The following is a 14,700-nucleotide window of genomic DNA, read 5'->3' as shown; positions in this document are numbered from 1 at the left end:
AATTTGAATGTTCCCCATCATTTTTGTGTATGGAAAAAATTTTATTCAATGTCAAATATCAAAAAAATGAGTTTTTCGCAATTTTCAACAAAATGGTGAGTTTTATGATAAAAATACTTTTGACAAAAATTGTAGATCATTAGATTATCTACAAAAAACATATTGATACTTTTATTCCTACGAGCCACAGTTTCTGAGATATAATGATTCAAAAATCTGTAAAAGTTATAATCCGGTCAATTTAGACATTCGAAGTTACATTAATTCCCATCAAGGTGAAAATCAGTAAAATTGTTTAATATACAATTGAATATAGAATTTGAATGTTCCCCATCATTTTTGTGTATGGAAAAAATTTTATTCAATGTCAAATATCAAAAAAATGAGTTTTTCGCAATTTTCAACAAAATGGTGAGTTTTATGATAAAAATACTTTTGACAAAAATTGTAGATCATTAAATTATCTACAAAAAACATATTGATACTTTTATTCCTACGAGCCACAGTTTCTGAGATATAATGATTCAAAAAGCTGTAAAAGTTTAATCCGGTCAATTTAGACATTCGAAGTTACATTAATTCCCATCAAGGTGAAAATCAGTAAAATTGTTTAATATACAATTGAATATAGAATTGGAATGTTCCCTATCATTTCCGTGTATGGAAAAAATTTTATTCAAATTCAAAGGTCGAAAAAATGAGTTTTTCGCAATTTTCAGCAAAATAGTGAGTTTTATCATAAAAATACTCTGGACAAAAATTGTAGATCATAAAATTATCTACAAAAAATGTATGTATACTTTTTTCTATAAGCCACTGTTTCTGAGATATAATGATTCAAAAAGTTGTAAAAGTTGTCGTATTTAATAGTTTCACTATTTTCAGCAGTAAATTTTTCTTACAAAATTGAAATGAACCGAGACTTGTTGTGGGTATTTGTGAGAAATTATCAATTGACGAAGATGCTGCTAAATTTTGACGGTGTTGTTCTGCAGCTTTGGTATTTCTCGTACAATCATTATAGCCATTGAATACGACACTAAATCTGAAATAAAACTTTTATAACTTTTTGAATCATTATATTTCAGAAACGGTAGCTCGTAGAAAAAAAATGTTAATACGTTTTTTGTAGATAATTTAATGATCTGCAATTTTTGTCTGAAGTTTTTTATGATAAAATCTACCATTTCGGTGATAATCGCGAAAAATTCATTTTTTTACCTTTGACCTTGAATAAAATTTTTTCCATACACGGAAATGATGGGAAACATTCAAATTTTATTTTTAATTGTATTTCAAATAATTTTACTGATTTTCACCTTGATGGGAATTAATGTAACTTCGAATGTCTAAATTGACCGGATTATAACTTTTACAGATTTTTGAATCATTATATCTCAGAAAGAATGGCTCGTAGGAAAAAAAGTATAAATATATTTTTTATAGATAATTTGATGATCTACAATTTTTGTCTCAAGTATTTTCATGATAAAACTTACCGGTTTGCGGAAAATTGCGAAAAACTCATTTTTTTACATTTGATCTTGAATAAAAATTTTTCCACACACGAAAATGATGTGGAACATTCAAATTTTATTTTCAATTGTATTTTAAACAATTTTACTGATTTTCACCTTGATGGGATTTAATGTAACTTCGAATGTCTAAATTGACCGGATTATAACTTTTACAACTTTTTGAATCATTATATCTCAGAAACGATGGCTCGTAGGAAAAAAAGTATTGATACGTTTTTTGTAGATAATTCAATGATCTGCAATTTTTGCCTGATGTATTTTAATGATAAAACTAACCGTTTTCCTGAAAATTGCGAAAAACTCATTTTAAACATTTTTAATTATTTTCAGCTTGCTGGTAATTTATGTAGCTTCACGCTTATTTCTAATTTGACCGGACTATAAGTCATTGTGTTCATACACCAAAGCGATTTTTTTCAATTTGTTCAACTCTATAGTTGTATAACGGTATTAAGAGGAAGACAATTAAATAGTCAAAGATGTTGAATTAAAAATACAGTGCGAGGTTAATAAATATACGGTTTGTCTCACAATCGAAAAAATCTCATAGATCTGATCAATTTTCAACAAGAAATAACAAAGAAAATCAAAGAAAGGAGATGAAAGTTGGTGTGAATGCTCCAACTGTGCCCCCAAGTTGACCGAAACAGAAGAAAAAAACAATTTATAGCTCCGAAAAAGATGGCAAAAAACTTAGCATGTGTTAAAATACGACTAGTGGAAAAAGGTTATTAGCTAGACCAAGTAAAAGTGACAACATCATATCCAATTGTGCACATTCTAAGACAATACATCAGTTGATTGTCAAAGGCTATGTGGATAGTGAGAGGAAACGGCATCCATGGTTGTATAACCTACATTAGTGGTTCGGAGTGCCATCTATTGATCTGTTTAGAAACGCAGGTGTTAATATCCAACGTTCGCAACGGATGAGGCAATAAAAGAAGAGGAACGAAGCGAATTTATGAATAAATTTATGAACGATTTATATCAAATTTGGAGAAACAAAATTTGTTTTTAATCGTGTCATCGCTTAGGTATTTACAAGTTCTTAGTATTTTCCTTGAGACACGTTTAATTATTTTATTATCCATAAAACTAGTAATTAACTTTGAAGATTATAGTTATATTTTCGCTAATTTGAATAGCCCGACTATTAATGGTTAATTTACGAGGATTTTATGGCACTCGTTTCTTTTTTTTTATAATAATTAGTAGGTTTTTAATGCGTTGTGGTAGGTCAGGAATAAACCTACGGGTTATTGTATCATACAGGAATGTCTTTAGGAAAATCTGATTCACTTCACACCGAAAAAACGCGAAATTAAATACATTTCAAGTTTATTATTTGTTGTTTGTTTTTTTTCCACTCCCACGATTTTTTTTTCAAATTAGATAGTCGGTGGTCTTTTTTTGTTAATGTTGACCAACGTTTATGGGTTCGTGTTGATTCCACCCGGAGGCCTTCTTGGCATTTAGCAGTAGGGTGCTAATAGCAACCCGTCGCGCCGAATGCTACCGGTCACGACGTACCTAACAGGTCCCCGTGAACCCCCCGTGTAGCCCCTCCGGCGGTAACTGACAATCTCCAACCTAAAACTGAGATAAGCTCACCGCCGGTCGTTTTATTTAACTTTAATTAGCGATGCCACCTTCCATCATTCGTCTTTTAAACCTTTTTTCTTCGATTTATTTATTTTTTTCTTATTCTAAATTTAATATAATCTTTTTTGGACTACCTGATATTTTGATTTGGGTTGTTTATGATGCGTTTCCAACATAACATCGAATAAATGATTAAAAACAATTGGAAAATTGATGGAAAAAAATTCTACTACACGAGAATTGGAGTTAGAGAGTCCAGTTGGATTGGACTCAAAGTTTTGTTTTGATCGCATGTGGATTTGGTGAATATCAAGAAAATTAAAAAGAAAAACTATATCAATTAGATTCTTGGGTTTGAAAGTGAAATCAAAGAACGTTTAAATCGTAGCGATTAGTCAGTTTTCTAATGATCCATGTCTAAGAGTTTCCACCATTGATAACGTGGTACAAATCCACAATTTTGTATTGGAGTAATTCCGAAAGAAGGTGCGAGATATAATTGAGACATGAGTTTAAGAGTTTATCGGCCGCAAACAACTCCAAGTCCAAACCACGGTGACGAAGGTCTACGTCCTTTCGGCAGAAGGTTATTTCCATCCATTATCCTTAAAAACAACTGTCAACGAACCCATCTTAGCAATTGCACTTAGCAGGAAAAGAATCCTCTGTTTTCTCCAATGGTACCAATATCTTTAGGGCAAATCTCGATCAAAATTTCAGTCGGATTGGACTCATAGTTTTGTTTTAATCGCATGTAGATTTGGATTTATGTTTAAATGCTGTGTATGATGGCTCTTCTCCATCCACGATCTTCAAACATTGGTTTAACGAGTTTCAAAGTAGCGATTAGTCAGTTTTCTAATGATCCATGTCTAAGAGTTTCCACCACTGATAACGTGGTACAAATCCACAATTTTGTATTGGAGTAATTCCGAAAGAAGGTGCGAGATATAATTGAGACATGAGTTTAAGAGTTTATCGGCCGCAAACAACTCCAAGTCCAAACCACGGTGACGAAGGTCTACGTCCTTTCGGCAGAAGGTTATTTCCATCCATTATCCTTAAAAACAACTGTCAACGAACCCATCTTAGCAATTGCACTTAGCAGGAAAAGAATCCTCTGTTTTCTCCAATGGTACCAATATCTTTAGGGCAAATCTCGATCAAAATTTCAGTCGGATTGGACTCATAGTTTTGTTTTAATCGCATGTAGATTTGGATTTATGTTTAAATGCTGTGTATGATGGCTCTTCTCCATCCACGATCTTCAAACATTGGTTTAACGAGTTTCAAAGTAGCGATTAGTCAGTTTTCTAATGATCCATGTCTAAGAGTTTCCACCACTGATAACGTGGTACAAATCCACAATTTTGTATTGGAGTAATTCCGAAAGAAGGTGCGAGATATAATTGAGACATGAGTTTAAGAGTTTATCGGCCGCAAACAACTCCAAGTCCAAACCACGGTGACGAAGGTCTACGTCCTTTCGGCAGAAGGTTATTTCCATCCATTATCCTTAAAAACAACTGTCAACGAACCCATCTTAGCAATTGCACTTAGCAGGAAAAGAATCCTCTGTTTTCTCCAATGGTACCAATATCTTTAGGGCAAATCTCGATCAAAATTTCAGTCGGATTGGACTCATAGTTTTGTTTTAATCGCATGTAGATTTGGATTTATGTTTAAATGCTGTGTATGATGGCTCTTCTCCATCCACGATCTTCAAACATTGGTTTAACGAGTTTCAAAGTAGCGATTAGTCAGTTTTCTAATGATCCATGTCTAAGAGTTTCCACCACTGATAACGTGGTACAAATCCACAATTTTGTATTGGAGTAATTCCGAAAGAAGGTGCGAGATATAATTGAGACATGAGTTTAAGAGTTTATCGGCCGCAAACAACTCCAAGTCCAAACCACGATGACGAAGGTCTACGTCCTTTCGGCAGAAGGTTATGCTTAGAAACATCTGGTCATTTGGTCGTGGTCAGATTAATATTTGTTGAGAGGTATGTCATGTTTTTTATCAAAACCTTTCTATCAGTATAGGTATAGCGGTTTGTCTGTCTTGTATAGTACAAGCTGAGACAGCAGGTGTTTCAAAAGATCGCGTTGGTAATATCTAGCATAAAATTTAGAGCATGAAGAAGCTGTTGAAACAACGATCGCAACCCTAAGACACATCAGAGAAGTGCTTGATAGAGTTTCTACATCCTTTCGTGACAATCGACTTGTAGAAATGTTTCTAATACCGAAGAATCTTGGTAAGAACACTTTTAAATGCTAGAGGTGTATGCAATTTAAAATTCAGGCGATTTTTGAAACCTACTCAACGATTAGCTTGTGCATTAGAGATTGGAATGCGATTTTCAACTTATCAATTGTTTACAGGCAGTAGTCGAAAGTTTCCTCTTTTCGAAGAGGTACTATCATGATCTGGATAGTAATTTTTTTTTTAATTAATCTAACTCTTTCTCGTAGGATTTACAAGCTTAAAATCGACCACAATTTTAAAGACCTTTATCCATCTTCTTGAAAATTTGGAGTTTAGTTCTTCTTACCCTCCTCTTCAAACCTGTCTTGGTCGCAAAGTATGCTTTTTATTTTTAAGGGATGAAAACCACCCCTTACTCCAATAAATTGAAAACTAATGAATTAAAGCGGTAATTGGCTATAGTTATGTACAAATATAATAATTGTTGATTGTTTTGTATCATAACTTTAATATTTTGATATTTTACAGCTCACCTACCCTTAAAAACAACCCCTCATACAAAGATTAATTAAAAAATGTGTAAAAACATGATTTTTTTTTTATTTTGCATCGTAATAGGAGAATTTTTTTACTTCAAGTATAAGAAATCTGACGCTCAATATTTTTAATAATGCAACCACCAAAAACTACCCCTCAAAATGGAAAAAATTACAAATTACTAGTCATGGAATCAGTTATAGGGCTCATTATGATCAAACATGTGAAATTATTGTGGTTTTTTACAATGTAAGTAATATTTCTATTTTTTATATGTAACTACCCTTAAAAACTACCCTAATAGAGATATATAAATACAAGGGAGACACAGCATGTATAAAAGAATAAATACTCCAAAAAGATCAAAACTTAGATGTTTCGTAATTTCTCAACATTATCTCTAGAAAAATGTATTCGGTTTTTTAATAATAACTCAGCTTCCCTTTAAGCTTTTTGCATTCATCTATACATCATTTTGTAGGGAATTTCATAAGCTACAAAATCATGAGAGTTGAAACCCTTCCAGGCACTTTTCTTCAGAGAATTTTGGTGTTAAAGGGTAAAAAAGACTCTTCCTTAGCATTGAAATCAATAATTTAAACGCTTTTATCTCGTTTAATTTTCAAGCTACGTGAATTTAAAAAAAAGCAGTAAAATAAAAGCTAAATTTTAGTTATAAAAAAATTCTTTCGTTTATCCAATAGTTTTTGAGATATTTTGATAAAATAATGTTTTTTTGTTTTTAAATCGAAAAAAAAAGTCACATTTTTCAACTTTTTTCAAAATATACGTGTTCCAAACCATTCAAACTTTTGGAATGTGTTATTAGGGCTTAAATAAAGATAATTTTACATGGGCTACGATTAATTTTAATTTTGCCGCACATGGTGTCAAATTTACCGACCATTTTTTTTTCAAATTCGAGGTACTCACCTTATTTTCGTCATAACTCGCTTAATTTTCATGCTAGACGATTTAATAAAAGCTCATTTAAAAGATCTGAAAAAGTACTTTAAAAATGTTTATTACAATTTTTTATGTAAATTGATCGTTTTTCCGTTATTTGAGCTCAAACTATAAATTTACGAAAAAGGAAAAAATTGGCTTTCGGTGACTCATAAGTTGCTGAATATTATTTATAAAATTCAATTCAAACCGACTAATTTCTTTGATTTTTTATAAGCATCAATTTTGATAAGAATAATTTTTTCCAGAAAATGCGTAATTTTCGAGTTTTTCGTGAAGAACTGTTGAAAACGTGTTTTTTTTTTATTTTCATGATAACTCGCTTAATTTTCATGCTAGACGGTTTAATAAAAACTCATTCTAAAGGTCTAAACAGGTACTTTAAAAATGTTTATCACAATTTTTTATGTAAATTGATCGTTTTTCCGTTATTTGAGCTCAAACTATAAATTTACGAAAAAGGAAAAAATTGGCTTTCGGTGACTCATAAGTTGCTGAATATTATTTATAAAATTCAATTCAAACCGACTAATTTCTTTGATTTTTTATAAGCATCAATTTTGATAAGAATAATTTTTTCCAGAAAATGCGTAATTTTCGAGTTTTTCGTGAAGAACTGTTGAAAACGTGTTTTTTTTTTATTTTCATGATAACTCGCTTAATTTTCATGCTAGACGGTTTAATAAAAACTCATTCTAAAGGTCTAAACAGGTACTTTAAAAATGTTTATCACAATTTTTTATGTAAATTGATCGTTTTTCCGTTATTTGAGCTCAAACTATAAATTTACGAAAAAGGAAAAAATTGGCTTTCGGTGACTCATAAGTTACTGAATATTATTTAAGAAATTTAATTCAAACTAATTTCTTTGTTTTTTATAAGTTTCAATTTTGATAAGAATAATTTTTTCCAGAAAATGCGTAATTTTCGAGTTTTTCGTGAAGAACTGTTGAAAACGTGTTTTTTTTTTATTTTCATGATAACTCGCTTAATTTTCATGCTAGACGGTTTAATAAAAACTCATTCTAAAGGTCTAAGCAGGTACTTTAAAAATGTTTATTACAATTTTTTATGAAAAATTGATCGTTTTTCCGTTATTTCAGCTCAAACATCTGCATAAATTTACGAAAAAGAAAAACTTGGCTTTTGGTGACTCATAAGTTACTGAATATTATTTAAGAAATTTAATTCAAACTAATTTCTTTGTTTTTTATAAGTTTCAATTTTGATAAGAATAATTTTTTCCAGAAAATGCGTAATTTTCGAGTTTTTCGTGAAAAACTGTTAAAAAAGTTGTTTTGTTTTTTAATTTTCGTCATAGCTCGCTTAATTTTCATGCTAGACGGTTTAATAAAAGCTCATTTTAAAGATCTGAGAAAGTACTTTAAAAATGTTTATTACAATTTTTAATGAAAAATTGATCGTTTTTCGTTATTTCAGCTCAAACATCTGCATAAATTTACGAAAAAGAAAAAGTTGACTTTCAGTGACTCATAAGTTGCTGAATATTATTTAAAAAATTTAATTTAAACTGACTAATTTCTTTGTTTTTTTATAAGCTTTAATTTTGATTATAATAATTTTTTCCAGAAAATGCGTAATTTTCGAGTTTTTCGTGAAAAAATGTTGAAAACGTGTTTTTTTTAAATTTTCGTCATAACTCGCTTAATTTTCATGCTAGACGGTTTAATAAAAGCTCATTTTAAAGATCTAAAACAGTAATTTAAAAATGTTTTTCACAATTTTTAAAGAAAAATTGATCGTTTTTCCGTTTTTTGAGCTCAAACTATAAATTTACGAAAAAGATAAAATTGGCTTTCAGTGACTCATAAGTTGCTGAATATTACTTATAAAATTTAATTTAAACTGACTAATTTCTTTGATTTTTTAAGCATCAATTTTGATAAGAATAATTTTTTCCAGAAAAAGCGTAATTTTCGAGATTTTCGTGAAAAATTGTTAAAAACGTGTTTTTTTAATTTTCGTCATAACTCGCTTAATTTTCATGCTAGACGGTTTAATAAAAGCTCATTTTAAAGGTCTAAACAGGTACTTTAAAAATGTTTATCACAATTTTTTATGAAAATTGATCGTTTTTCCGTTATTTGAGCTCAAACTATAAATTTACGAAAAAGAAAAAATTGGCTTTCAGTGACTCATAACTTGCTGAATATTATTTATAAAATTCAATTTAAACTGACCAATTTCTTAGTTTTTTTATGAGCTTCAACTTTGATAAGAATTATTTTTCAGAAAATGTGTAATTTTCGAGATTTTCGTTAAAAAGGTGTTTTTTCAATAATTTTCAATCGCGAATAACTCAGAAATTATTGAGTTAAATAAAAAACTTCATTCTACATTTTCTTCATGAAATTCAATTCTCTATCGATTTCCGGTGTTATTTTGGAATTTTAAATTCCCACCCCCCGAGTAAGGGTGGCATTCACCGCTGGCACCAAATCAGTTTTGTTATTTGCATCATTTTTGAGCTTCTGTCAAAATTTCAAACTAATCCATGAAGATCTTTAAAATTGCGAGGTGATTTACTTGGTTCACTGTACTAAAAAATGCAATTGATGATCATAATTCATGACAAAAAACTATACAGTAGTTTCTTTCAGGCAGATATCCCCCAAAAATTTTGGTTCTTGATAACCAACAGAATATAAAAAGTGTAAAATCAGATTTGTAAAATTTTTCGTTTGCCTTTTTTTTTGTTTGAATATTTTTTCTTTTGAATCAATATTTTCGGAAATATTGTTATAATTTAAAAGAGAGCTGGGGGTCAATCGATGAAAATCCCTTTAGGGATTAGCTTCTCTAATTAAGAAGCTTCGGGAGAAATTTCAGAGCAATCGGAGGTTTACTTTTTCGGAACTTTATCCGGACTATAATATTTGTTATCTTTCTAGTTATTACAATTTATTTTTACTAATTGACACGAAGTTATTGCTTGACGAGTTTAGTATCAATTAGGGCTTATTTTTAATTATAATTGACTTGATAATATAGACTATGGGTCGTGTGAAGTTTTTAATGATAAACAAATGAAATTACGACTAACAATTGGTAATTTCTTCATTTCAAAATTGTTTTGAAGGAATAGAATCAGAAATTTGTTAGTAAAGTATCTGAAAATTGTATGATTTTTTTCATTTTCGAACAAATTTAGGATCTCATTTTATATCTCACAAAAAATACGGAATATACAGGATGTGGATGGATTTCCGTAAACGGGAACCCACCGATTGGATTAAAATTTTTACCAAATACTCTATCATACATTCATACATTTCGAATATGGATTAATATTATTTCTCTTTTGGTCCTACCCCTACAAGTGTCCTTTTTATCATTTTTATTATTGTTGTTGAAGCTCCGAAATTATGTCCGAAATCTGTAGATTTTTGAAAGTTATACGCTACAGGAATTAATAAATTGAGTGATTACAAGGCAATCTAAAACTCTTTAGTTTGAATACTCTCACACTTGGACTAGTCAGAGGTTATGAAGAAAAATTTTGGTGAAAAACTTTCGTTTAAGGAGCTGTGGTCTGTCCTAAAGTTACGACTGTGGGAAAAAAATTGTAAAAAACACAAATTAGAAAGAATAGAAATAGAAAATAAAAGTTGTTTACATGTTTTTCAAAGCGTTAACATAATTTTCTACTTAAGTCGTTTATCAATTACGATCGTTCATAACTATTAAGGATCTCGCGAGGAAAAGGGAGAGAAAAAAAGTTTTCCTAACCTAACTTAACCACGTATTTTCATTTACTGATATTTCAAGTCTTTATCTACTACCATCATATTCTTTCTATGCTTTTTGCAATAGTTTTCTTCATAATAAATATAAATATAAACACCAAACATCAGTAACTGAAAATACGTAGTTAAGTTAGGTTAGGTTAGGTTAGGAATTTTTTTTTATTCTCTTATCCTTGCGATACACCAAAAATCCTTTAAGGTATAATCGTCTAGTGTGTGATAAAGTATATAGTAAAAATTTGAAGGTAATCGGTGGGTTCCCGTTAAAGAAAATTGAGTTTTTATTTTTGTCAAATTTCAGTAATGCTAAAAACTCGAAATTCTGTAATTTTCGTTCACTCTCAAAAGACTAACTATTTTTTTAATATTCCTGTCATATTATACGGAGGGTAAATCGTATTAAGTATATTTTACACATTTAAAATTAAACACAGCGTTTATAAAATGGGTTGGAACGTTTGACATAGTTCACATTTTTAAACTTATTTTCGTCATAACTCGCTTAATTTTCATGCTAGACGGTTCAATGAAAGCTCATTTCAAAGATTCGAAAAAGTACTTTAAAAATGTTTATTATAATTTTTAATGAAAAATTGATAGTTTTTCCGTTATTTGAGCTCAAACCCCTGCATAAATTTACGGAAAAGAAAAAATTGGCTTCAGTGACTCATAAGTTGCTGAATATTATTTATAAAATTTAATTTAAACTGAATACTTTCTTCGTTTTTTTATAAGCTTCAATTTTGATAAGAATAAGTTTTTCCAGAAATTGTGTAATTTTCGAGTTTTTTCGTGAAAAAATGTTGAAAACGTGGTTTTTTAAATTTTCGTCATAACTCGCTTAATTTTCATGCTATACGGTTTAATAAAAGTTCATTTTAAAGATCTAAAACAGAACTTTAAAAATGTTTATTACAATTTTTTATGAAAAATTGATCAGTTTTTCGTTATTTGAGCTCAAACTATAAATTTACGAAAAAGAAAAAATTGGCTTTCGGTGACTCATAGTAATGCTAAAAACTCGAAATTCTGTAATTTTCGTTCACTCAAAAGACTAACTATTTTTTTAATATTCCTGTTATATTATACGGGGGGTAAATCGTATTAAGTATATTTTACACATTTAAAATTAAACACAGCGTTTATGAAATGGGTTGGAACGTTCCGAAAGTTTGACATAGTTCACATTTTTCAAAACCAAAATATTTCACGTAAAAGCTACAGAAAACCAAGAAGTTTCATCCAAGAAAGAGCAGAAAAACTTGGATAATTAGAAATGGTCTAAAATAGCGAAATGACGAATGAAGAATACATTTTGAAATGTATCGATTTACTAAATTAAATGTTTTTGTACGTCCACATCACGTTGACGATGTCATGTTGTTGCCGTCTCTACCATTATGAAGAAGCAATCAAATTGAATCATATTTTGGACTAAAACAAGTTAATCTTCCTAATTTACCTCAGACCCGTCCAATTAAAGGTTTTTAGCAACTTTTATCTCGCAAAATGTATGCTTGAAAATGAGGAATAATTAGTGCGTAGAATTTTTAGAAAAATACGCGAAATTGATTAACTGTACGTTATCCAAAAGGATATTGAGGAAAATAACAGACGCGATACGTTTGTGTGAAAATCGTATTTGTGTATCTTACTGTTTATTACAAAAAAAAATAATTTAAATAATGTTAATACCATGAATACCAACGTTCAGGCTCTTGTAGGGGTGCACAACTACCGAAGGTCTAAAACAGTTAGTGATTTAACTGAAGAAGTTCATTGTTATCAGTCCAGTTCAACGCGTAATACACGATGGGTTAGGTGGCGAGTTTGACAACCCATTTTATTCAGAAAGAACTTATTTGAGACATTTATTTGGACACTACGATGTAAAAATCTTTTTTTATGGTGAATATTTGTTAAAATGGAGTAGAGAGGTGACGGTGACGATTTGTACTTCTAATATAGAATTCAATAATTTCGGGTTTTTGTTATGATGTAGTTTGAAAGATTTGAAATTCTGTTTTTGATTCGTCGTCAAGCAAAATGTGCAACCGCATTTTTTATATCGACTTCTCTTGAAGGTCGTCGAGGAGATTATAACATTTTTGACATTTGTGTGTCGGGTAAATATATATGAAAAGATTTTATCTATAAGTAAGTGTAATTTGAAGAATCAATAAAAAATATAACTTTTATTTGTAATAAAAATTAGCGTGGGTACTAAATGATTTTATATATTTCTAAATATATTCGATTTTGATCTATTTCAATGGAATTTTTTCGATAAAAATAATTTTTTATTATCGCTTTTATTTGAAAAATAAAAATTCTTTTTATTTTTCGGACCCGCCGATTTTTCTAAAATTTTCACCAAAACTTGAACTTGATTAGAGTTAATCCCTAAAAGGTTGTTTGACCTCCATCCCCAAACAAATTTATAACAATTCTACTAAATATATATCAAAAAATCGGAAGGATCTACAAGAAAATTCAATCAACTGGAACCATTGATATAAAACGGAATGAAAATTAACAAAAACAACACTAAATTTATGGTAGTGGCAAACGTAAAAGAAAAAATCGAAATTAGAGCTAAAAAAAGTTAGTAGCTTCCATATTTTACAACCAGAACAAAGAAATTTAATGGTTAGATGAAAAACAATGTTCATAACTCGTAGCAAAAAAGGTCAATTCGAGTTGAAGGTTTAGTGGAAATCCCAATCCAGTTTGTCGAGGTATTAATACCGAAGTATACAGTGCACAACTGAGGTTAATATATGAGGTTTTATTAACAAAAAGTGGGTTATTTTACAACACAATACTACGAAAATCACGCGGAATGAAATTAGGTGGCCTTCATTCATAACCAAAGTGAATATGACATTATTTATGAGACATTCTGTATAATTTGTTAAAATTACAAAAAATAATTTTAACGGGAAAAAGTTTTCAGATAGTTTTTGCGTTGTCTCTTTTGGATTTTAAATATATTAAAACATTCTAATACTTATCTGCTTAGCAACAAAATGTGGACAATCATAACTGCAAGGTAAAAATTGTAAATTAAGTGATATGGTATAATATAAAAGTTTGTGTACACTACGGGTGTAATAGATCTACTAGATAAATTCTCTCGAGTCAAATATTATCGGTTCTGTAAAAGTATTGCCTCCGGGGACATTTCTATCAAATAATTTCAATCATTATCAAGAATCATCGATAGATATCTAGGTCTTAATATAATGACATTCAATGGAACACGTAAAAATCCAATAAACTTACTGTTTTGTGATTCGACGGAACAAGAGTCTGTCAAAGGATGAGGATTCATGACGAGGCTAGGTTGAACCAACCCCCTGTGATGCATTGGTAACTGGTGCATTGCCAGTCCCCCCGTCTCTGACATAACCATACGAAACACCACTTTTTCCAAACGTCTCACAAGAATTAAAAAAAAAATTAAAAATTCGTTTTTGTTATTCGCAAAAAAAAACTACCGAGCAACGTACTGCTTCAGAACATCACACACGGTAGTCAAAGTCAGACTGACACGGTATTCGGTAAGCGATCGGCTCGACTCGGTTCCGTCACCAAAAATTCAAATTATCCCTACTATCGACAACCACGCCTATTGCGTTTGCGTATTGGGATCGATGATTGGTTGAAACGGTGATGGCCCAGTACAAAATGGTCGGCGAATAATCAATACAAGGACGGCCCACTTTATATATACATCAATTTTCCCAGCCTTCTTTGTTACTTGTGTTAAGTTAACCTTGTTGGAAGATGGATCGCAAGGTTGGGTGTTTGGGGAATGTATTTACATATAGTTGGTGTTTCGAAATGTTGTCTTATTCAAATAAAAGTAAAATTGTCACTAAAACTATATTATTAGTATATATACGTGGGTCAGGGCTGATACCTTTTGGGGGGAAGCAACTTTTTGAAAATTAGTTACTTGAAAACGCGTATTTCAATACTTACAAAGAAGAAGAAACTTAAAACTACAAAACCTAATTTCTAACGCAAAACTTTAGTTTAGTTACAACTAGTACAGTCCATTGTGAATT

General features: G+C 30.3%; 1 protein-coding gene across 2 annotated transcripts in view; it reads right to left on the bottom strand.

Annotated features, from left to right (window-relative positions):
* The window catches only part of LOC130900649 (insulin gene enhancer protein ISL-1), a 52,272-nt gene extending 38,095 nt beyond the window's left edge, over positions 1-14,177 (bottom strand). Inside the window, exon 1 of one of the 2 annotated variants that reach the window (XM_057811394.1) lies at positions 13,913-14,177. In XM_057811394.1, the coding sequence (XP_057667377.1) occupies positions 13,913-14,042 (130 nt within the window). In that variant the 5' untranslated portion in view covers positions 14,043-14,177. The remainder of the gene's footprint in view (positions 1-13,912) is intronic. The other variant, XM_057811393.1, reaches the window with a different exon arrangement.
* Positions 14,178-14,700: the final 523 nt, after the last annotated feature.

The sequence above is a fragment of the Diorhabda carinulata genome, chromosome X (genome assembly GCF_026250575.1).
Source record: "Diorhabda carinulata isolate Delta chromosome X, icDioCari1.1, whole genome shotgun sequence".
In the NCBI taxonomy this organism is placed as follows: Eukaryota; Metazoa; Arthropoda; class Insecta; order Coleoptera; family Chrysomelidae; genus Diorhabda; species Diorhabda carinulata.
Note: the sequence above shows the minus strand (reverse complement) of the source record. Positions and strands in the feature narration are given on the sequence as shown.